Source organism: Panthera uncia (genome assembly GCF_023721935.1).
Source record: "Panthera uncia isolate 11264 chromosome D3 unlocalized genomic scaffold, Puncia_PCG_1.0 HiC_scaffold_8, whole genome shotgun sequence".
Lineage (NCBI taxonomy): Eukaryota > Metazoa > Chordata > Mammalia > Carnivora > Felidae > Panthera > Panthera uncia.
In genome coordinates, this window is record NW_026057586.1 from 85,036,196 (window position 1) to 85,060,869 (window position 24,674).

Below are 24,674 nucleotides of genomic sequence, written 5' to 3' on the forward strand. Positions count from 1 at the left end.
ATAAATAACTTCCTTTAAATTCACATTTGATTCATTCACAAGTATTTATTATATTCCTATTTCCTAATAAGGATGAAAATACGATTATACTGCAGAGTTGATCACCAAAGGTCTGATATGGGAAAATCTGTGTCTTACACGATGCTATCATTTTACAGCAAAAACATAAGAGGAGGCAGTTTTAAGTTTTAAACAGTAACCACTTCCCCTTTTTGTTCACCAGAGAACTAGACACTACCACAAATTTTCAGAGATACTGAAAGCTGAAACGTACCTTATTATCAAAATTGAACCTGCTCAGATCTCTAGATTCTGTTGCTCTTCTGTCACCATGTGTAAGCGCTCCCTATCAAAACAGAAAGTTTCCAATCAAGGCACAGAAGACAGGTTAACATTCACCATCTCTTACACACAACTATACAACTTCAAAAACTTACCAAACTCTCAAGTCTTTTAGCAACAATAGAAGCAAATCTTTGCTCTCCTGCCAATTCAGAAATCAGAAACACATATTCGGGAGCAGTGACTTGGTTTGATCTATGAGTCCGTCCTGTAAAGACATTAAAAATACTTATGTGTTCCCTATACACAAAGTATTCTGAGATCGATTTCTAGCATTTTAACACTAAGCTGGTATCTGGAAACTTTTAAGAGAAAAACTGAAGAATGTAACATTTGGGGCACCTCGGTGGCTCAGTCGTTTAAGCTTCCAACTCAGGTCACGATCTCACGATTCATGAGACTGAGCCCCATGTCGGGCTCAGCACTGATACTGTAGAACCTTCCTGGAATTCTTACTCCCTCTCTCTCTGTCCCTCTCCCACTCATACAGTCTCTTTCTCAAAATAAGTAAATATTAAAAAAAAAAAAGTAACAATTACTGTGACTCTCCAAAAGGCACAAAACAGAAAACACTCGCTTGAACAACATCCATATTCAGAGCACTACTCCCCCCTTACAAAAGGACAGAAACTGCCACAGAACTGTCCAATGATAAACATATTATTACTGCTGCCCCACTTGGGGTTAACCACAATGTTTCTGAAGCAAAGTCACTCTGGGTTCTTCCAAAATTTTTATTTTTTAAATCATCAAGTCACAGGGACATGAATGTGTAGGGCAAGGGAGGAGTAATATGCCTTCAGTAAAGCCACTGAGGGCTGAAAAGGACATGAGGTGGCAGGTGCTCTGACAGAGACCACATACATCCTGAAGATCTATAATGAAGATATTCCCGAGGAACCTTATTCTTAGATATAATGCCAGAAACCCCCAAGAAATCCAACACAGTTCTTTTACATTTCTCACAACAGGTAAGAAATGAATTCACGTATTCTAGATTTTTAGGTATATGCAATACAAAATCCACTCCAAAATTACACATATGTCATGCTTTAAGATATCTGACATTAAATATAGGTTTTGATATGTACACATTTCCCCAATGATCCCTAGCTCTTAAGTGATATTCAATGTAGGAACTTACCGAACTGCTGAATTGCTCTATCAGCACTCCAGGGTAATTCCAAAGTCATGTGAACCCGTCGCCTTTGATTTTTAGCTCTCCGATCTGCTTGTAATGAAATACCCGAGCTGGCAGCTTCTGAGATGATAGCAATATTCTGTATTAAATGTAAAGGGAAAAAAAATAATAATCACCTTTGCACAAAGACAAGTAGGCCAGTACCCTAAGTAAATTTCTTAGAGTACTAGTGGTCCACCAATACCTATCCTCCCCTCCTTCTTCAATTATGGAACCCCAAATTAGGCAGGTACACGGCTGCCCAGAATCAAGATTGTATTTCTCACTTTGCAGTGCAGCTAATTGTGGGCATACTCCAGTAGGCTGTAGGTGATACGAACATCTAAGTAATGTCCTTCAAAGTCAAGAACGTGCCCTTCTCCTTTTTTCTCCTCTCTGCTAGATGAAATGTAAAGGTATTATGACTGAATCTAAAATAGGTAACTTGAAAATGGAGGCTCACATATTAAAGGAATAAGACAGAAGAGGCATAGTCTTCAAGGAGCTTTAACGGCCCTGGTCTACATACTCAAACTTGTACATGGGAGAAATTACCTTCTACCTTGTTTAAATCAGTATGCTTTTGGATTTTCTGTCATTTAACAGCTAAAACTAATTCCAACTAATACAATTCCCAATGCACATGGGTAAAAATTCATGAAACAAAGTACATGGCACAACTGGTAATACCTCTTTCTACAATCTTTAAAATACGTGGCATGAGCTTTTAAATATACTTATAAGGGGCACCTGGGTGGCTCAGCCAGTTCAGTTAGTTAAGCATCCGACTCTTGATATTGGTTCAGGTCATGATCTCATGGTTGTGAGACTGAGCCCCACGAAGGGCTCCATGCTGACAGCAGAGAGCCTGCTTACGAGTCTCCCTCTCCGGCTCTCTTCCCCTCCCCTGTTCATGCGTGCTCTCCCTCAAAATAAATAAATTTTTAAAATAGACAAATGTATTTCCAGAAGACTTTGATAATGGTAACTATCCTCAATTATTTCATTTGCAAAGGCAGAAAAACTCACTGAAATATAAAGAAAAATGTGAGTAAAGATTTAAGATTTTATTCTACCTTTTAAATTAAGGAATTAAGTTTAAGTGGCACTCCTATTTTTTAGCAATCTCATCAGCAAATGCTTATGGTTAATTCCAACTAAATGGGGAAGAACTAGTCTGAGAATCTCAAAATTGCCTGATGGTTACTTAACAGTAAGAGGCTATACAAAGAGCCTCCGGAGGCAACCAAGGTCTGTCTCCACAGCGGTGAGGTATGCAAGCCAATCTAAACGTCATTCAGAGGAATCACCCTAATATGACACGGCTGCACAGCAGTAAGAATCAGCAAAACCAAAGACCATCAGGAATCTGTGTGTGCTTAAATGTATTTTTAGACTCAAAATTAGACTGACACTGGAGAGTAGCATTAGATGTGAAGGCATTAAGATGACCTGTGAGAACTCAGTAGTTTCATATTCTGATTAAAAATGTAGAAAGCCTCCAAAGTTATTAAGATCCACATTTAATTTTGTGCACAATAGAAAATACTTACTACATCCAATTTGTGAGAAAATAATGAAAATGTAAAATGTGCAGTATGTGCAATTACTAAAAAATACAGAATAACAACATTCAACGCAATTTCTTTTATTTATTTTTAAAGTTTTATTTATTTTGAGAGAGAGAAGTGGAGGGAGGGGGCAAAGAGAGAGGGAGAGAGAGAATCCCAAGAAAGTTCCATCCTGGCAGCCCAACACGGGGCTCAATCCCACAACCCTCTGACGATGACCTGAGCCGACATTAAGAGTCAGAAGCTTAACCAACTGAACCACCCAGGTGCCCCCACACGTAGTTTCTTTTAAAAGAAAAAACAAAACCAAACAAAAACCCTAAACATTAATTTTAACATATGGGCATTGTTCTTTTCATTGAAAAGCATCCCAGAAAAACATACCTTATCTCCATCCATAAATCTTTGTTTTTCTGTGATATTTAGTATTTCCACAGGGACATCAAGTTCAGATCTTGACTCATAAGATATGCTTCCATCATCATTGCTCACAACCCTCCCTTTGCGGCCAGTCATCTGAAAAACCAAAGTGTCCTTACAATTAAGTTACCTGATTAAGACGCAGGACACCCAGGACTCCTTCATTAGAGAAACGTGGTGGGGGACAGAAGGGGACGATGAAGCCAGTATGTACTGTGCAGCCTGGGCCGCACAGGCACCCTGGGGGAGAGAACACTGCAATACAATCTCTGGTTTGGAGAAGTTCAGATTCCAGCAGAGAAAGCAGATGTGGGGCAATGATCACAAAGGCTTCATGACAGGTGCAGTAACAGATCAGTGTTGGGTAAACACCAGATACTAAGGATAAGAATTCACTGACTCTAGGAAGACAAATACAGAACAGGGTTCTAAGATCTAAGAGAAAATTAGACACATTATTATGATATCCAAAATAGCACTCATTCCTCAGCATTTTGGAAGTGGCCAAAAGGAACACAAAAAAAAGACCAAGGAGAGACACAGCCCTGATCGAGTCATATTTACCTCAGCAACATTCTCAGGGCCACCAAGTTCATCAATAAGTTCATCCAGGGTATTAGGAGGGAGGTCTTCAGCTAATTTTTCTAGTTTATCAAGTAGGTCTTTCTTCATCTGCTGGGCTCTTTCCACAGCATCCTGACTTGTTATAAGGCTACTGTTACTGTTGGTGTTACTGTTGGCTAGATAAGGCACATTTGGTAAGAAAAAAAAAAAAAAAATCAGTACAAAGTTTAAATATGTTTTGTTTAAAAAGTACATTTCAAGGACAAAGCAAGCTTCCTCTTAAGATACCTGGTGCACTGTTAGGAGCAGGCAAAATTACTGGCGTAGATGAAAAACTAGGTCGTTTTGATCCAAGACCTGATGCTAATAAGGCACTTTGAATAGAATCTGGATCTATACTTTTCTTTTTTTTTTTATCTTTGTTTTTCTTGTGATCTTTCCTGATTAACCAGGGATCTGAAAGTTAAGAAAAGATGTGTCAAATCATTTGTGAACGAAGCAGAATCTTCAAAGGCAGTAACACTTGAATTTTCTGTATTAACTGGTAACTTATAATTGTCACCAGCTACACTGGTCCAGTAGTACATCCAACACACCATAAGGTACAATGCCAGAGTTTGAGGTTAAAAAGCACTACACAAAACGGAGGCCACTATCTCCCATAAAGGAGATAAACTACCAAAAGACAAACAAGCTTGGGAGTTGTCCACCAAGCAAAGATGAGAATCTGTGCGATGATTTGTACTGCACGGGGGGGGGACATATATATATATATCTCCCATTTCAGACACAGAGATAAGTATCCTTTAGTTTATATTTAACCGACACACTTACCGTCTTCGTCATCCTCACTAGACTCATCTCTGAACGGGTTGAAGTCATCATCGTCTCCGGAACTCATGTTTTTTGAGCTCTCATAGTCACTTTCTTCATGGTCAGACGCGTCAGATTCACTCCCACTGTCATCAGAACTGCTACCAGTAAGGCCACCTACTTTTCGTGCTTTTTTGGCTTCTCGGGTTATTTCTTCACCTACCCTCAAACCCCCAAACAAGACAGTCAGCCCAAACACACTATTCTAAATATCCAAAAAATTACATTTAACTCATGAGTTATTCAAATGAGAAACACAGAGGGGGCGCCTAGGTGGCTCAGTCGGGTAAGCATCCAACTTCGGCTCAGGTCATGACCTCATGGTTCGTGAGTTCAAGCCCCACGTCAGACTCTATGCTGACAGCTCAGAGCCTGGAACCTGCTTCAGATTCTGTATCTCTCTCTGTGTGTGCCCCTCCCTCGCTCACTTGTGCTCTCTCAAAAATGAATAAACATTAGAAAAAAAAAAGTTTTTAAATCACATGAGAAAACAGAGGAAAAACATTTCCTTAAGTACATAAAATTCACAAGTGTTAACCTTTTAGACTCCCGTAAGAAATCAGGTTAAGTTTAATTATTAAGAAGAAATGAAACATGTCAATACATATCCAAGACTGCCTTTAAATGTATGTTTCAAAACAAATTCAGGACAACAGACACAAAACAGAATCTCTGGCATTTTCACACAATCCAACTGCATATCAGGTTGAGAGAACAGACCTAATAATTATAGGTTTATAGAATACTTAAAAAATAAAATACCTTAAAAAAATAACTTACGGAATACTTAAAAAAAATCTGTAACACACCATTTTAGAAATCAAACAGGGTGCTGATTTGAATTATTTTACTGAATATTCAGAAAAGAGATCTGGAACAAACCATTAAAAGTTCACATATTAATGGTATATATGGTAAGAACATAACTCAGCAAAGGGAAACGACCACGCGACCATTTAAGAGGCCACTGATTCTAAAACACAGCATTACTTTTTGTGCCACTACCACAAAAAAATGTTCTCAATTATAATAACCAACCCACTTTCAAGCAGATTAAAAATGTAGGGGCACTTGGGTGGCTCAGTCAGTTAAGTGTCTGACTCTTGATTTTGGCTCAGGTCATGATCCTAGAGTCGTGGGTTTGAGCCCTGCTTGGGATTCTCTCTCCACCCTCCCTGCCCTTCCCCAGCTCGCGTGCTTTCTCTTTCAAAATAAACTTAAAAAATGTGAAAAACATGTACTTACAACAGATAAAAAAAAATTAAGGCTCAAGTATCAGCCACTGTGTTTAGAATACACAGCATCACAGACATTCCAATGGAAGTTATCACTGTCATAGAGAAAGCCTGTGAAGTTAACTTTTGTTTCTTAATGTTTATTTTTGAGAGAGAGAGAAAGAGAGACAGAGCATGAGCAGGGGAGGGGCAGACAGAGGGAGACACAGAATCCAACGCAGGCTCCAGGCTCTGAGCTGTCAGCACAGAGCCCAATGCGGGGCTCGAATTCACGAATGGTGACATCATGACCTGAGCTGAAGTCAGATACTTAACCGACTTAGCCCCCCAGGTGCCTGAGAAGTTAACTTCTGAAAGCCAAACGTCTTACTAAGCATCTAAACAGAAGCTGAAGTTTGCATATTATAAAATGTCTAGTAAGCACGGAGTGTATTCTTAAAAATAATAAATTAACAAATGACTCTTTAAAGACTGTAAAAACACCATATGTGTGTATGCATATGCAGCTATAACAATAGCAAGGCCCAGATTTTGCTGTGTATTGCCCACTAGCTATGTGAACCTGGCAAGATTCCTTAACCTCTTAATCTTTCTGTGCCTTAGTGTCCTCTGTCTAGAAAACAAAGAGCAAGACCTATTTTCATATGGATCCCTTGTGGGTTAAATGAAACAATGTATGGCCAGTGCTTAATATAGTGCCTAGCACCAAACTGTTCAAGTCCTGATTTAAAACAGGGAGTTACTTGTGTGTTCAAAACCACATAGGCAACAGTGAAAATATACAACTACATGCCAATTTAAGGAAGGCGGCTCAATCCCAAAATATAGCTGCTTCAAAATGCTCAAATTTACACTATTTTCAACATCATTTAAAGAGAAAAAACCCACCTTTCCGCTTCTTCACTTTATTTTCTTTACAAGGACTGTCTCTTGGTGAACTATTGTTACTCGGAGCTGTCAAATCGATTCCTAACAAACTATACAGTTTTTTTCGATCTGGAGCAGGGAAGTGTTTTTCAATTAGTGACTGCAACACTCCTCTGTTTATAGGAGAAAACAAGTGACAATTAGTGGTTCAGTTTGCCAAATAGTTTATTATATATAAAGTCTTACTGAATATATTTTTAAAATACATTTCCTAAAAAGTAAATACTGTATACTCTGTTCAGTTTTACAAAACAGTGATAATCCAGCTGAAATAACTTTAATATTGTAGGTCAACGCTAACTGAAATAAAGTTCAGGCCAAGCCAAATATGCAATGTTTACATTTTCCAGTAACTACATTAAAAAGTAAAAGAAAACTAGACAAACGTTTTTTTAATAATACATTTCAGGACATATTCTAGTATTATATATATCAATGTATCATTTCAAAATGCAATCAGTGAGATGTAAAACATATACTTTAAGTCGTTGAATGAAATCTCCTGTGTTTACACTCACAGCGTATCTCAATTTGGACTAGCCATTGATAGGCACCCGTGACTAGCTCCTACCATTTTAAACAACATAGTAACAGGCACATAAGTACAAAAGACAACAGATTAGTAGGTGCATGTTTTGTTTTTAGAAGCAGTTTTGGATTATATCCACCTTAAAAGGAACCACTTGAATATATCGCCTGAGGCAAAAGATAGGTGGGGCGAAGGTTATTTTGCTAATTTTACTACCACAGTTAACATGGCTAGGGTAGGCAAATAAACTGAGAAACGATGTCTAAAAACTTCTTTTTAAAACTCTTTTTGAATATCCCATGATTGCGTGCAATTTTTATACACAGATTACTAAACTGGGGCAAACTCTACTTATTGTTCGTGCGGATAATGGTAATTTCAAACACACAAAGCTGAAACTAAAACAGAAAGTAATCCAAGCTGTCACACATTTCCAAGATCTACAAGACAAAAATCATACCCTTCCATTAGTTCAAATACTGGGCACAATATTGTCAAAATGCTTAACAACTGAGCATTCGTATGTTGTTTTCCAAAGGATATACTGTCATGGATCGCACAGAACTGCAAAAACTAAGATCAGAAAAACTTTAATGATGGTATGGATGAATCAAAACTTTTGCCTCCAGGAAATGCGAACACTTAAAACTAATCTAAATAAAAACTTAAAACCAAAAACATTACTTGGCAGTTGAAACGAAATCATTCAATTCTCCTCCACCCTCCTCCAAGGCTTCTAATGTTCTAGCTTCTCCTGTCGACTGCAGACCAATTACAACACACTGGAGAGAAAAACAGAATTATAAATAATACCACGCATGTGGTTTCTTAAGATGTATTTTACATATTTAAAATAGTTAAGAAAAAGGATTTCAAACAAGAATGACCCATTATTGTACATACGTGCTCATTTATTTATTCTGTATATATCTGAGGCATGCTACCATGTGTAAAAAACTTAGCTAGGAAATAGGATTACAGCAGTGGACATAATTAAAGCCCCTGCCTCAGTTCTGTGTACTTCAAGTATATCTATATTTTGCTGAAAAGAAAAACTGTATGGCAATAAATACCCACATGTCATCAGTAGTTATATCTATGGATGGCCAAATTATAGTGGTTTATTTCTTTATAGTCTTTTGAGCTATCTAAATTCTTTAAAGAAATGTGTATTTTAAAGTCTGACTACATTAATACTTTTACAACTCTCAGAAAGAGCAGGCTTTCCAAGCAGAAAGCCTGAACACACAAGACTAGAAAACATAACCAAAGAATAAATCTATTAATGTGTTCTTCAACTTACTTTTCCATTCTTGATTTCTTCTCGAGCTAGTTGCACAACCCTTTTAACTTTGGATGCTATACACAAGTATTTGAAAAATCTCTGGTGAGCAGACCAGAACTGACCCCACATGGATTTCTTCATGCGTTGCTCAGCATCAATCAGATCTGCAGCTTGCTGAAATCGCTCTCTGGCAATGACCCACTGAAGATACACAATCAACATTTTAGGTATTTCATCTATAAGTGTGAATTATTTAAAAATCACTGATTCGGGGCACCTGGGTGCCTCATTCAGTTAAGCGTCCGACTCCTGATTTTGGCTCGGGTCATGATCTCACGGTTTCTGAGTTCGAGCCCCGCATCAGGCTCTACGTGCACAGCATGGAGCCTGCTTGGGATTCTCTCTGTCTCCCTTTCTGCCTCCCCCCTACCCCACCCCCGCTCGTGTACTCTCTCTCTCTCTCAAAAATAAATAAACATTTTTTAAAAATGACCGATTCAAGCAAAATAATGTTAGGCACAAGACTACTTAACATTAATTTAATAAACCAACTTCAGTAGCTTGGGAAGCTCTAAACAAATGTTTTTCAGGATGTTCACAGTTGCCTCGAAACTCTTCTTAGCAACTACAGTCATTTTAGGGAATAGTTACACTGTAATTCTAAAACTATGCGACTTAAATAAATGGCTTTTTAAAAAGTTTATGCATTTAAGTGATCTCTACACTAAATGTGGCTTGAACTCATAACCCTGAAGATCAAGTCACATGCTCTTTGACTGAGCCAGCCAGACACCCCATTGTAAATAGCTTTTTTGTGTCGTTTTATTTATTTATATTTACTTGAAAGAGAGAAAGCGCACGTGCACAAGCGGTGGAGAGAGGCAGAGGGGGAGAGAAAGAATCTTAAGCAGGCTCCACACCCAGCATTGACCCTGATGCGGGGCTTGATCTCATGACCATGGAATCATGACCTGAGCCGAAATCAAGAGTCAGACGCTCAACCGACTGAACTACCCAGGCTCCCCAATAGCTTTTTTCTCCTAATAAATTACTTTAACAAAGAGAAAGCTTAGAAAATTAGGAAAGTAAGGATCTGGTGATTTATCTGTTGTTTTACGGCAAAATATACTCTTGTGGGCTGACAGACATTAAAAATACTAGGAATTAAGAAATAACTTCTCACCAGCTTGACTGCTTTGTTATACATTTTCACATAGCTCTGAGAAAGAAGAACTTCCTCAATTTTGAAGGTCACTCCAGTAAAGCTCAGCTGTCGAGCAATGTACATTCCTCTAAGTTTCATATCCATAGCAACTATTTCCATGGCACCAACACCTCTGAATAAAATTAAAACACACAGTAACTATCATTAAATATAGTAGGGCTTTAATATAAGTGGAAAAGGTTTTAGCAGTAACACCTCTTTTAAACTGCAACTGAGAACAAACAGCGTATACCGTAAACTACATTACCTCCGTTCTACTGCTTGGATAAAATCACTGAATTCTCTAAATGGAGTTCCCTCACCCCATATTCCAAGACGGTTCATATAGGCCATGTTTCGTGGTTCAGAAGCACCTGAAAAATCCCAAAACAAAACATGTTATAGCTGAATAAATAACTCACACATGTATCCTTCAAATAAAATAACAACTCACCAGTGGCACTAGCATAAACAACTCTGGCCTTTGGCAATTTGTTCTGAAGCTCTAAAACTGCCAAGCCTGTCTTGGTTGGCTTCGAAGAACCAACAGGACATAAGTTTTTTGCTTTATGGCATTCATCAAAGACTATCTGTACAGAGTGAATTAAGGAACACATCACAGTAGCAAGTATTTCTAATCTTTAAAGAAGATTTAACTTTTATTTCCTTAAGGTCTTGGGGAACATCCCAAATTTCTGTGGCAGAGGAGTGGGCCAAGTTCAAGATAATCAGGAAGGGAGAGTTGCCACGGATAATAAGCCCCTGAGCATTAACTTTTTAAAATAATACCAACATACCCATCATACAGCTTTGTAAAACCTGTAACATTTTACCTTATTTGCCTCAGATTCTTTTTAAGATCACAAACATAAATGAAGCCCTCTACGTGCCTCTCTTTGACGTAACCCCTCCCTTTCAAGTCTCAGAGGCAACCTCTCATTTGGGTATTTCTCTTAACCTGATATTTAATTCTTGATTAGAATGGAGGAAAGGATCCACCCTGGCAAGAAAGGTCCACCACACAATTTTGGCAAATTCTCTAAGTAGAAGTACAATTGGTAACTAACTTAATGAGCATTTTAAAAACTGGCATTCCTCATGCAGGACAGCAAAAGGTTTGCCATGGGTAAATAGGTTTGAACATCACTAAGTTCAGTTTTTTCCCCTTAGTCGTCTCAGGTGCTTTACTATATCAATATGCACCGTGAATCCCCAAAAAGAGGAATATAGCATTCATCACGTCCCACACCTCTTAACATTTCCCTAAACCGGGAGCTTACATACTGGCCTCCTATATGGCAGCTACAAAACAGAATCAACTTTCTGACCCCTTGGATGCTGAGCTATCCTAAAAGCTCTCATCCCAGCAATTGCAGTTAACCTCAGGATGTAGTTTTCCAAAGGTTTACTCTCACATGCACTTTTGTGTCATTAAAAAACATAAAAACATTTATTGAAAAGGATACCACTCCATCGAAGTCATCACCACACCAATGCAGAAGTTGTTTTAATCTAGTTTTGTATTTACCACCAGACTGACTTTCACCAATAAGGGAAGAATAGGTAGCAAAAATAACACCCTTTTTCACGCTCCCGTTATGTTTGGAAGAAATTTTTCCATATTTAAACTAAAAAAGAAAAAAGAAGTTATAAATATACTTTTTTCTCTGAAACATTTATCTTACCTAAGCTTCTATAGCAGGAAACTGGTGAGTCTATCATGGGTTTGAGGGAAGTCAAAGGACCCCTAAGACCATACACAAAATTTCTTCTACGTACGTATACACACACACGTACCATTGTATATATGTACGTACACACACACATAACTTCATGACATAAGGATCCAGTTTTCATCAAAGTCTCAAAAACCTTTTTTTTTCTGAGAGAGTGCTGGCAGCGGAGGGGCAGAGGGAGAGGAAAAGACTCCCCTAAGCAGGCTCCACACCCAGCAGGGAGCCACCCAGGCCCTCCTCAAAAAACTTCTATCAACAACAACAACAAAAGATTACAGGGGCTCCTGGGTGGCTAAGTCAGTTAAACATCCTACTCTGGATTTCAATTCATGTCATGATTTCGCCCCCATGGGATCAAGCCCCGCATGGGACTCTGTGCTGGATGTAGAGCCTGCCTAAGATTCTCTCCTCTCTCCCTGTCCCTCCCCTACCCCCTCTCTCAAAAACAAAACAAAAAGCCGAAAGGTTATAAACCAAGCTCCCCTCTAAGAAAAAAGTCACGATATTCATTTTACAAATATTTATCGTGCACTTGCTATATGCCAAGTCACTGTCAGTCCTGTGTCATATATAACGAGCTATGCCGGTCAGTTTTTTAGTTTGAGCTGTCGGTTATCAATTCAAGAACCGGCACCACCAACCCACTCAGTCATACCCCACCCCCAAAAAGCCGACGATGAGCAAGGCGACACTGAACCAACTTAGGGCCACAGGGAATGCTTGTCCTTACTTATTTTCGAAAGGCTAACGGGGAGGCACCTGCAGGAACCAGGTCTGTCTATTCCACCCTGGTAACTCCAGCAGTTGGTGCACAGGAGGAGGTCAGTAAGGGTTTGCTAAATGAACATGAAGATTCTTATCACAGTAAACTGCTTCAGATACCTACCCACATTTTCTTCCACTTGACAGTATTGTTCTTACATAAACGCAGGTACAGATACACAAATCTACCAGACAAATCTCAAATCAGTCTCCAAAAGTCAACAATTCCCTATGTGCTGTGATGGGCACACTACCTGTCCACACGGCTTTACTACAGTGCACCCTTCCACACACAGTTGTGAGCTTCAGCATATAAAGTCACCTCAGAAACAAAGACCAACACCGAAGACTGAGAATAAACTCCGTAACGACAGAGACAAGGCCTATTTTGTTTGTCACCACCCAACCGTACCTGGCACAGTAGCTGACGTACAGTAATCCACAACCCAATGAGAATGGCCAGCCCTCAACTAATGCTTTCTGTAAAATAACTCACTTGATCTTTGTAACTCTACAAAGTAGAACCTGTTATTATTCCAATCTCACAGATGAATCAATATTTACTGAATGACTAACTGAATAGAAAACTTTCATACCTTATTTAATGAATGAACCAAAATGTTTTTTGCTCCAATATCCCTCAAATCTCTTTCAGCATCATACTTCAAGTCATTTGAAACACTGAACCTGCCACATAAAAAAGAAAAGGAAAAACACACACACACACAAATTAAATGCAAATTCCATCAATCCAGCAGTACTCAGGATAAATAAAACCAGGCCTCGACACTTAAAAAATACACCTACTCAGTAATAAAACCCATCTCACATGCGTAAGTAATTATTCACAAAAAGAAAGCTTACACAGTCTTTGGCACTTACTTACCATAATGCTCTTTTTCTACTCAACAAATAATTTTCATAGATGATTCCTGCTATCGTCCTTCCTTTTCCTACACCAGCACCATCACCTATTAAGAAGCCAGCACGATCTCCATTAGGTAGGAATGTTTCATGTTGCTAAAAAAGAGAAAGTTGATAATTAATCTACTCCTTCAAATACCTTAGTCATCAGTCTTTTAAACAGGAAGATATTACTGTGATTTATGCGTATACAAATGACATACGCTTTGGCTTAGTATGAATACTTTCTTTATATTTACTAAGTATTGTTTCTTGCCACACTCACATGCACCAGGTAACTGAAGTCAACAAACTGGTGAGCTTCTCCCATACCTGTTTCAATGCTTGCAGAGTCAAATACAAACTTTTAATCACACATAAACATGGGGGATGGTTAGCTGTTTGGCCATTACTTATTTTACAGAAATGGAGTACGACAGAAGCCCTCTCAAGACAACTAGCATAACTCTAATTCATGGTTTTAAAAGACAGTACCATACCCATACACCAATACCACAGTTTATTCAAACACCCACAATGGTATGGGCTTTTAAGTCTTTTCCAGCATTCTACCACCAAAGTTAAAAAAGCTGCAACGAATAGTCATCCACCAAAAACAAAAACAAAGTCAACCACCCATCTATCCATCTCCTTAATATATATGTTCTCAATCTAATAGTTCTGTCGAATAGACTTCCAATAATACACTCGTTACCTCAAAGGATATATGTTATTTTTTCAAGCAAGCTCTGCGCCCAGCGTGGGGCTTGAACTCGTGACCCCGAGATCAAGAGTTGCATGACTCCAAGATCAGAAGTTGCATGACTGAGCCAGCCAGACGCCTTAAGATATATGTATTTTTAATTTTAATACACATTCCAAAAAGGCTGTAACATTTGTCATTTCTGGTAGAAACGCGCACCTCCTGAATCCATGCTACCTCTTTAATTATCAGACACGTGAAACTTCTATAAAAATCACATTCACAAGTTTTTCATGCAAGGAAAACTTAACCTTTGCATTAAAACAACTGTATTATATGGACCAGGATTCAAAGATAAATATTGTATGTAGCTACGAAATATTATTGCTTACCTGCGCTGCATAAGTAATTGCCTCAAGCTGTAACGCTGATAACCAGCCATTATCAATGGTTTCTTCAGAAATGGATGTTTTGTACCAAACATCAGGAGGAGTAACACTGGATAAAGAACTAGTTTCCACTACAGCATCTGGATGACGTAGGCCAATTTTTACTGAACGAAAAATTAAAAAAACTTCATTTTAATTTTTCTAGGTAATAACACTTCTAGTTTTATTATATGATATTGCCATATTTTTCCTATCATAGAAAAAGTAAAAGTAAATAAGTAACTATACACTTCAGGATTCTATAAAGGTATTGATGGGTGGTAAATTACTATTTAAATTTGACTAAAAGGACCTATTTATCAAATACTCATGCTTTAAATAAAGACCCGCTGATTAAAAAAGTCTAAAAAAATATGGACTTGGTTCATACCATCAGGTTCTCCAATAGCAACAAACACAATCCTAGATTTGGGAATTTATTTGAATGAATCACTCCCTTGCATCAGTGAAACAAAAGTTTGGAATGTAATTTTATTTTGAAAGGGATTTTAATGGAAATCTTGGCCATAAAATTAAACAGCAACTAATTCCCCGAAATGCATTATGTGAATAGCTTTATTTATTTATTTTTTTAATTTTTGAGACAAAGAGAGACAGAACATGAACGGGGGAGGGGCAGAGAGAGAGGGAGACAGAATCGGAAGCAGGCTCCAGGCTCTGAGCCATCAGCCCAGAGCCCGACACGGGGCTTGAACTCACGGACCGTGAGATCGTGACCTGAGCTGAAGTCGGACGCTTAACCGACTGAGCCACCCAGGCGCCCCTATGTGAATAGCTTTAAACAGAGATCAGCAAACCTTTTCTATATATGGTCAGACAATAAATATTTCCAGCTTTGGAGAGTATCTGGTGTTACTGAACATCGGTATTGTAGCAAAGTAAAAGCAGCCATAGCCAAAAGCAGCCATAGCCAAAAAATAAATAAACTCACGCGCATGGTTATGTTCCAATAAAACTTTATAAAAACAAGCAAAAGTCCAAATTTAGTTTGCTGACTTTGGTTTCAAGGGCCACGGATAAACTCTCAATCCTTTTATGAACTATTATGGGTGGGAGGGGGAAACTACCCATTTCGGATACCACAACCTGAAGTTCATAGTTTAAAAATTTATACAGGTATGTAAGTATACGTGTATGTATTATTTTTAAGTAGCTTCCACATCCAACGTGGGGCTCGAACTTACAACTCTGAAATCAAAAGCTACATGTTCTACCAGCTGAGCAAGCCAAATGCTCTTTAAAGTTCGTCAAAAAACAATTATTTTTACTGTATGTTCACTAACTTGGATTTAAATTAAAAAATAAAATTTAATTAAAAAAATTGTTTTTCTTTTACTTCTAAAGTTCATTTTAGGGGCACCTGGGTGGCTCAGTCAATTAGGTGTCTGACTCTTGGGTTTCAGCTCAGGTTTCAGTTCTCACAGTTTATGACATTAAGTCCCGAGTCGGGTTCTGTACTAACACCATGCACCTGCTTGGGGGTTCCCTCTCTCCCTGTCCTTCCCTGGCTCGCTCTCTCAAAATACATAAATAAACTTAAATAAATAAATAGAGACACCTGGGTGGCTCAGTAGGTTGAGCGTCCAATGTCGGCTCAGGTCATGATCTCATGGTTCATGGGTTCAAGGCCCCACACATCCAGCACTCTGCTGTCAGTGTGGAGCCCGCTTTGGATTCTCTATTCCTCTCTCTTTCTGCACTTTCTCCTCTCCCACTCACATGCATGCACGCTCTCTCTCAAAAATAAACATTAAAAATAAATAACTTCTTTTTAAATGGCCAGAAAATTATGGGAGCTTGAAGTCCATACACAGTTGGTAAACAGATTTTTTAGTTCAAGTGGTAATATTAGTGGCTTTTTATAGAAACTCAGAGTACATAAAAGATTCTAGCCATGTGTGTATTTTTTCCATCTTATCACCACCATATAATGAGAGTGAACATTTTTTTTTTTTTTGAGAGGGAGGGAGTACATGCTCGAGGCAGGAGGGAGGTGGGGAGAGGGAGAATCTCAAGCAAGCTCCATGCCGAACTGAAGCCCCACTGGGCTCAAATGCACAACCATGAGATCGTGACCTGAGTGAGCCTAAATCAAGAGTCGGGCACTTAACCAACTGAGCCACCCAAAGTGAACATTTTTCTACCAAAGTTAAAAACTATTAATTTTCAGTTTGACATAGTACAGTGGTCACTAAAAAAATAAAACATGGTTGTTACGCCAAAAAGGGAGAAATGTTAATGTACACTATTGAAATAAATAGCACATTGTATTTTTAAGATTCCCATGCTTTTGTTTGCATAAAGTATATAAAGCTAAGGTACAGACTTACGCCTCTATAATTCACTATGATTTTATACCTGCTGCTGACATGAGCAAAATTAACTTGAAACAAAATAAAGCCCAAGCTTTTTTACTCTTAGTTTTGAAGGACTTCAACCCAAAACAGTTTTAACTTTCTGTAGGAAAAAATACACCAGTAAAATTTTCACCTAGATATTTTAAAACCTGTAATAGTTTAAAACAGATTATAAGGCTCACACTTGTCAAATTCCAAGGTACCCAATATTGATAGATCCTAATCGGTAATAACATGTGTGGGAAAGTTACTTAAGTTCAAGAGGAACCCAAAAGTCTTTCATCATTTTGACAAATCCCAAAGACATACGTTTTATTGGCATATATTCTGCGTAGGTTTCTGCATGACCCATTTCTTCTTCATCTTCCTCCTCTGGTTCATCTTCCTCTTTCACAACAGGGACCTTCTGTAACATAGAGCATAATCAGAGACTGGAGGTCCAGCCAACACACAGGAAAACTCCTCTGTAGGAACACTAGCAACCTTCAGTCTTGGAAACATGATATTCTTCTTCTATGTTCCCTCAAAGCTGGATCATACTTTGGTTCTTCCGTGCTTCTCTGATGAGCAAAGATAATCCATGCCCTACTCTCAGCTCTAACGCACCGCTGGGTCACGTCAGGGCTCCACCTTCCTTCCAGTCACTACCTCTCAAACTACTCTCCCCTTTGCCTACCACCCTCCCTGATGCCCAGAACTCTTTCTAACCTTAGTCCTTGTCAGTTCCAGGAAGAGAAGGACCAAAAGGCTTAGGAAGGAAGGTGGATGAGCCCCAGCAGCTCATCCTACAACATCAATGGCAGAAACCACTGAAGCCACACATCCCACTCTCATTTTAGTGAACCTTCACGTCACCTGTCTTCTCTCCCTCGGACACTGAAACTAAAACCCCAGAAAACTCTGGATTTAAAGGTTCTTCTGAAGGACGGAGCGTTTACTTCAGACATCTGTGTCTCCACAAACACAACAATCACATATAAGAAAGCCTTATCACGTACTCTCTAATCCTTGGCACACGTGAAAATGAAATGGGGAGCTATTAGTTAAGTACACCAGGAAAACTAGAATAAAGCCAGACTGTCCTAGACAACTTGTGTGAATGGTTACCAATCACATGTTCCTTTTTTTCTTCACAGAATCTTAAAGGAGGAGCGGTAGGGAGAAATAGGGGAATAGAAAGCCCCTGAACAAGCCTCTTTTCACTACAAGTAAACCAACACCAAAGATATTTATTAATGTGCTTGTTCAAGAAAGACTATAGAGAAAAATCTGTGAAATCCAGTATATCCAGAAAAGGAGGGGGAAAAAAAAAAAAAAGAGAGAGAAGCCAGTCAGGCCCTACAGGCAACGCCAAGGATAACAAAACATCGAAAGGTAAGGACAGGCTCTTCGATTTCTTTATATTTTGTCTAGAGTTATGATGGCAAACAGATGCTCAATAAAAGTGGGAAGGAAGAGGGAGATGGTAGATAAACATCCAATCAACATCAATCCATGGAATCCTTAGGAAAAAAATCCAAAAAAGTTCCGAATGTTCTTAGAAAGTATGCCAAAATAAAACTCAATTTCAGAAACCGGAGACAAAGTGGGGTTGGCAAAGAAACACATACAAATCCTCATTCTGCTGTTAATTTGTGTGGCCTTGCTTAAATCACTTAAATTCTGTGTCTTCCCCATCCCACCTTCAGCCCTTTCCTCACGTTATCAAATAAGACTAGGGGACCTGGGGAGCTCAGTGGGTTGGGCTTCCGACTTCAGGTCATGATCTCCCAGTTCGTGAGTTCAAGCCCCATATCGGGCTCTCTGCTGTCAGTGCAGAGCCCACTTCAGATCCTGTCCTTCTCTCTCAGCTCCTCCCCCACTCATGCTCTCTCTCTCAAAAATAAATAAAACACAAAACATTGAAAAAAAAAAAAAGAAAGAATGCATACTATGCTAAATGACCAGCCTCCTTCCTTCTCCCTCTATCTTATCTTCCCTTACCTGAATTAAAAAAAAAAAATCACCAAGAGTGTTAACTGGAAGATAAGCTGGTCTACTGTCTGGTCACAAAATCCAGGGACAGACAGGTAAATTTCAAAGCCAATAAAAAGGCAACTGAGGGTCCCCAAGCTTCAAGTCAAGGAGATAAATGAGGGGGAGTGGGGAGACTGTGGTACCTGCAGAACGCCCACCCAACACACAAAGTCCACGTTCCTACTCAGCCAGGAGCCTGTTTAGGTGGGAATGTGGGCCCATGGTCGTCAGGTACTCCTGTTTTTCAGGAGAACCTGGAAATCAGAGGATTTTTATGTGGTAGCAACAAATTCAAATTTTTTCAAAATACTGTGGAGTCCCACCCAACAAAACACATCTGTCAACTGGCTTTGGTCCACAGTCTACCAGTTTGTGATCTCTGCCAGAGATACAGATTTTTTTTTTTTTTTTAAAGTAAGCTCTATGCCCAGTGTGGGGCCAGAACTCAAGACCTCAAGATCAAGAGTCACATGCTCCACGGACTGAGCCAGTCAGGCGCCCGTTAGATGTTTCTTTCTTTTTTTTTTTTTTTTTAAGTTTACTGGTTTTGAGGGAGAGAGAGAGAGGAGGGACGGAGAGAATGAGTAGGATAGGAGCAGAGAGAGAGAGAGAGAGAGAGAAATTCCAAGCAAGCTCCACGCTGTCAGCACAGAGCCCGACGTGGGGCTTGAACCCACAAACTGGGGGATCATGACCTGAGCCAAAGCTGGATGCTAAACCAACCGAGCCACCCAGGTGCCCCTCTTTTTTTTTAAATATTTATTTCTGAGAGAGAGAGAAAAAGCACGAGCGGGGGAGGGGCAGAGAGAGAAGGAGACAGAGTATCTGAAGCGTGCTCTGTGCAGAGAGCCCCATGCAGGGCTTGAACTCACGAATCGAGAGATCATGACCTGAGCTGAAGCCACCCAGGCGCTCCCTGTTAGAGGTTTCTTAACTGCAAGGACAACAAAGAACTTCTGGCATATTATGGGCAAACATAAGCTGAACTGGGAACCGGAGTACTACATACATTTTTTAAAGAAAAACGCAATCTCAGGGTACGTAGGTGGCTCAGTTGGTTAAGTGTCAGACTTGGGTTCAGTCATGATCTCATGGTTCATGAGTTCAAGCCATGCACGGGGCTGTCTGCTGTCACAACAGAGCCCGCTTGGGATCTTCTGTCCCCCATTCTCTGCCCCTCCCTGGCTGGTTCTCTCTCAAAAATAAACTTAAAAAAAATTAAAAAAAAAAAGAAAAAAGAAAAACGCAATTGTATTTTCTAAAAATCAACTTCCATGTAAGTTGCTGGCACACAACTATTAAGTAAACTGGGTCCGGCCAGCATTCACTCTCCTAGTCCCTGTTCAAAACCTCAGGCACAGACGGCTGCGCTGTGTCTCCAGTTCCTTATTCCGTCCCCAAGTCTTAGCAATCCTCTGGTATTGTTACATGTTTTCCTTTTGTTCTTCCCTCTCACCTTGTTCCAATCATTCTCTTTGTAGTCCCCCAGGTTTAATTTCTAATACTTCCTTCTGGAGTACTTAGCCAAAGGGTCTCCCCCCCCACCAGCCCATCCTGAGTCACTAACAGGATCCTCCACTTCCGGTGGCCCCGACTGGTGCTGCACCAAGTCCAAATCTTTCAAACTCAACTCAGAACCCTCCAAAGTGCCAAATCCAACTATTCGAACTTCCTCATGGCTTACGGTCACCTAAACATATAGCCATCGCCTCTGTGCCAATGCATTAGCTCCCTTCCTAAAATGCCCTCCTACAGTCTCTCCAAACTCAACACCCAATCTCCATTATATCTCTGCCACAAAATGAAATCGTCGCAGGCCATTTGAGTCCAGGGAGACCTCCTCTTCCTCCAAAGTCATAACCCTAATTGTGACTGTCCCAATGTACTTTTTGCTGTACCTTCTATTACCACTTACACCATGTGCTTGTCAAACTGTGTGATTATGGAAGGGGGAACCACGTAGCATACCTCTTGAACAAACCCACCACACACATGCAGTGTTAGACACAGCAATGAAATAAATGTACAGAATTAGTTAACCCAAAACATACAACATTTCCAAACTATAAGGAAAAAGATTACTTGTAACTAGAACATTATATGATCTGACAGCTCAGAACTAGCCATACATGCAAGTTCAATCCTAAAATGGACCGTTATCTAACACTTTTGGTTAACTCACATTGTCTTTGTCTACCAGATGAGATCCACAAAAAAGGATGTGAGGACCGCGTGTAATACTACACCCTATCAAATATGCAAGTTATTATCACCTTGTTCAGTAGGTTAGTTTACTGCAGTGAGATTTAATGCTTACTCATTAGTTTATGCAGTTGAGTAGCCCCCCTTCACCCCAAAAAAGTTTTGAGGGTTGTTTTAGAGTACTTTTAGCCAAGTGTACTTCCATAACACAATACAGATACAGCTTTTAAAACTCACCATGGTTGGGGAAAAACTCCTCATTTTCATGTCGTTTATCCATATTCTCGCTACTTCTTTATTCGAAGACTCCTTCTTTACTGTACCATTGCTTACATCAGCTGAGGGGGAGAGTCATTACATTTTAGAACGATTTCTGAATTTCTTTTCCAACAGTTTTTTAAAAACTCAGTAGTTTACCCACTTCACAAATGAAAAAATACCGATCTGCTTATCACTACCTTAAATTAAGCATAAGGATAAAAACACGCAAGGCAATGTGTTATCGTGGAGGTAAGAATTAACCTTAGAAAACAAGTTACCTTAAACGGATATGCGTGTACAGGAAACGTGAAAACTATCAAAAAGACACCTTAATCAGAATATCTGATAGTTTCTTTCAACACAAACACCAAGAGCTAGCATTACTTTGGGACACTTCACTTGGTTCATCAAAAAACCCCACAAAACTTGGTATTATCACCAAGACAGAATCAATCTCACCTGAGTTGATGATACTTGCTTTCAAGGCAAAATAATTCTTTCTTGGAAGGAAAAAAGAAAAAAATTTGGAAATTCTACGTTCCTCCTCTCCTCAAAGATCCGAACAATGAATTTTTTCTTCTTCTATACCAGTGGTTTGCAAACTCTTTTTACACACAGCAAGAGAACTGAATCCTTCAATTCGAGTACTAGGCCAAGGAGAACTTCTTGACTGAGGAGTCTAGAGCCCCGTAACCAGCCTACATCCCTGAAGTGCTCGCTTCAGGTACCTGGGATCCTTGAGACCACAGTGTGACAATCACAGCAGGAGGACTGACCGGATCTGATCTATTCTACCAAAAGATAGGGAGTGTTTGGAGGCCTGTCACTTGGGACTCCAAAATAACAAAGTGTTAACAAAATAAGGAGGTCAGAACAGAGATAACGGATTTATCTGTTTAACATTAACTGTGGGAGAGCCAGTGAACAGTTCAGAGTTACAGAAGCGGACTCAGAACCCAGAGACCCAAACAGCTCATGGCTCCAAAAGGCGCAACACCCATAGCTAAGTGAGGGAGGAACATGCAAAATCTTGCTCTTTGCAGTTTCATACTTTTATTGTTCTTCCCCTTTAGTAAAAAGATGATCCTCTGCTACAACACAAAAGTATGCTTATCTTCGGCATTCACTTACATGTTTCTTTTTCAGCCCTGGTCTAGTCTGACGGTTTCTCAGGCTTCCACACAAAGATGGCCTTGATTTGTACTCTTTTGTCTTTTTAAAATTACTCCACTGGATGTGGTAGATGTTACTGTACTTACTAAGTATTACTGGATCAGCTCCAAACCTATCCTGTTTTGTTTTGCTTTCTGAACTTCCCTCACAATAACACAGTCTTCTTTACATTATGAGGACACGTGCTCTGAGGGGTAGAATGCTCAGAAAGCCACTCAAAAAAGCAGCAGTATTTCCTCAAACCCAAAAACTTTTAATGAAAGTTGCTTCCAAAACTGATCACCCCACCCCACCCCTAAGTCTCCCAAGAGCCATCCCAGATGCTGCCCTGCACCCCAGCCAGGTCAGGGCCACGGTCCTGCTCTCCATGGCAGAAAATAAAAATCTGTCCTAAGGCAGTTAAAATTATTTTTCAGTTGGCATCCAGCTGCCAGGCTGCAGTTAGTTCAGGACAATGACCTTGAGTAAACTATAACCATAAAGCCACAATGGTATGGACTCAAAGAAAAAATTAAATAATTTGATATTTTTAATTGCATCTCTCACTGGAGACAAAGTTAGTTCTACATCGCGCTACAAACACTTTTTGACCACTGCTTTCGAACGCCCCAGCCTTCTTCTTTATAAACATAAGCACAACTTCCAAGCAGTCAATTCTGTCCCTAAATTATATATTGGTCTATATCAGGTATTAGAACTTATTTAGTTCCCACAATTAGAAATACAAATACCTTTTTCCTTTGGAAAAAGGAACTGTACAATACCTATCACCTCATTCCAAAACCCTAATAAGATGCTATTTATGTGCCAGTATAAATCATCAGGAACCTCCATTCTACCTCCTTAATCCAAACATACAATAATCCCAAGGAAATCTACTTTAAAAAAAGGCACCAATTCCTATGCTAAAAACTATACAATAGTGGTCAGCTCAGACTATGACTGAGGTCAGTTACCATTTCCAACAGTGCCTGCCATGGTACCGTTACATAAAAGGCACTCAAATAGGGGCGCCTGGGTGGCTCAGTCGGTTAAGCGGCCGACTTCGGCTCAGGTCATGATCTTGCAGTTCGTGAGTTCGAGCCCCGTGTCGGGCTCTGTGCTGACAGCTCAGAGCCTGGAGCCTGTTTCAGATTCTGTGTCTCCCTCTCTCTGACCCTCCCCCGTTCATGCTCTGTCTCTCTCTGTCTCAAAAATAAATAAACGTTAAAAAAAAAAATTTTTTTTTAAATAATAATAAAAAAAAGGCACTCAAATATATTTCAGCAGAATGTAGAGGGAAGGAAAGAATATCCCTCTTAAGAGTTCACATTTTTCAGTTTCTAAAACTATACTACTAAAATATGACATTGCTAAAATTTTTAAAAACACCAATTAATTCTATTTTACCCTTAAAAATTACCTTAATACACTAAACACGAAGCTTCCTCTGAATGTTCCACTTAAAACTGTAACCTCTTCCTGCCCTGTACCCCATTTTCTATTTCTTTCCACAGAGCTTGTCCGTATCAGACGTACTGTATAACTTATTTTGTTTATTGTCTGCATCTCTCCACTAGGATGCAAGCTCCATGAGAGCAGAGATTCCAACAGTTTTTCTCCCAGCCATAGCCTCAAAACCCCAGAACAGTACTTGGCATATAGAAGGCACTCAATAAATATTCGTTGAATAAATGAGCAACAACAAACTCCAAAGAAAAACTACAAAATCTATATTCTTTATGCATAAATGAACTCTTTAAAAATGTAATCAAACCACTGTGGAACTTTTTCCCGTTAAACCTTATCCTTAAGATATTCTGGATTAGCTAGTGGTGATGGTTTAACAACTGTGAATATACTATAATCTACTCAACCGTATACTTTAAAAAGGTAAAATTTATCGTATGCACGTTATATTTCAATAAAGCTGTTTTTTTAGAAAGTTATTATATGGGTGCTCATTCTTCAAAAAAAATGCAGTAAATTATTTTATAATGAAA

At 39.3% G+C, this 24,674-nt stretch overlaps 1 protein-coding gene across 3 annotated transcripts in view; it reads right to left on the reverse strand.

Annotated features, from left to right (window-relative positions):
• The window catches only part of SBNO1 (strawberry notch homolog 1), a 51,103-nt gene that overhangs the window by 21,617 nt on the left and 4,812 nt on the right, over positions 1-24,674 (reverse strand). For 2 of the 3 annotated variants that reach the window (XM_049619485.1, XM_049619484.1), the window contains exons 4-22: positions 21,496-21,596; positions 17,350-17,446; positions 14,627-14,787; positions 13,515-13,648; positions 13,225-13,315; positions 11,597-11,758; positions 10,585-10,720; positions 10,399-10,504; positions 10,110-10,263; positions 8,945-9,127; positions 8,326-8,423; positions 7,074-7,225; positions 4,912-5,109; positions 4,366-4,533; positions 4,078-4,253; positions 3,478-3,609; positions 1,487-1,622; positions 438-550; positions 275-346 (exon numbers count right to left, since the gene is read on the reverse strand). In XM_049619485.1, coding sequence (XP_049475442.1) covers positions 275-346; positions 438-550; positions 1,487-1,622; positions 3,478-3,609; positions 4,078-4,253; positions 4,366-4,533; positions 4,912-5,109; positions 7,074-7,225; positions 8,326-8,423; positions 8,945-9,127; positions 10,110-10,263; positions 10,399-10,504; positions 10,585-10,720; positions 11,597-11,758; positions 13,225-13,315; positions 13,515-13,648; positions 14,627-14,787; positions 17,350-17,446; positions 21,496-21,596 — 2,570 coding nt within the window. The remainder of the gene's footprint in view (positions 1-274; positions 347-437; positions 551-1,486; positions 1,623-3,477; positions 3,610-4,077; positions 4,254-4,365; positions 4,534-4,911; positions 5,110-7,073; positions 7,226-8,325; positions 8,424-8,944; positions 9,128-10,109; positions 10,264-10,398; positions 10,505-10,584; positions 10,721-11,596; positions 11,759-13,224; positions 13,316-13,514; positions 13,649-14,626; positions 14,788-17,349; positions 17,447-21,495; positions 21,597-24,674) is intronic. The other variant, XM_049619486.1, reaches the window with a different exon arrangement.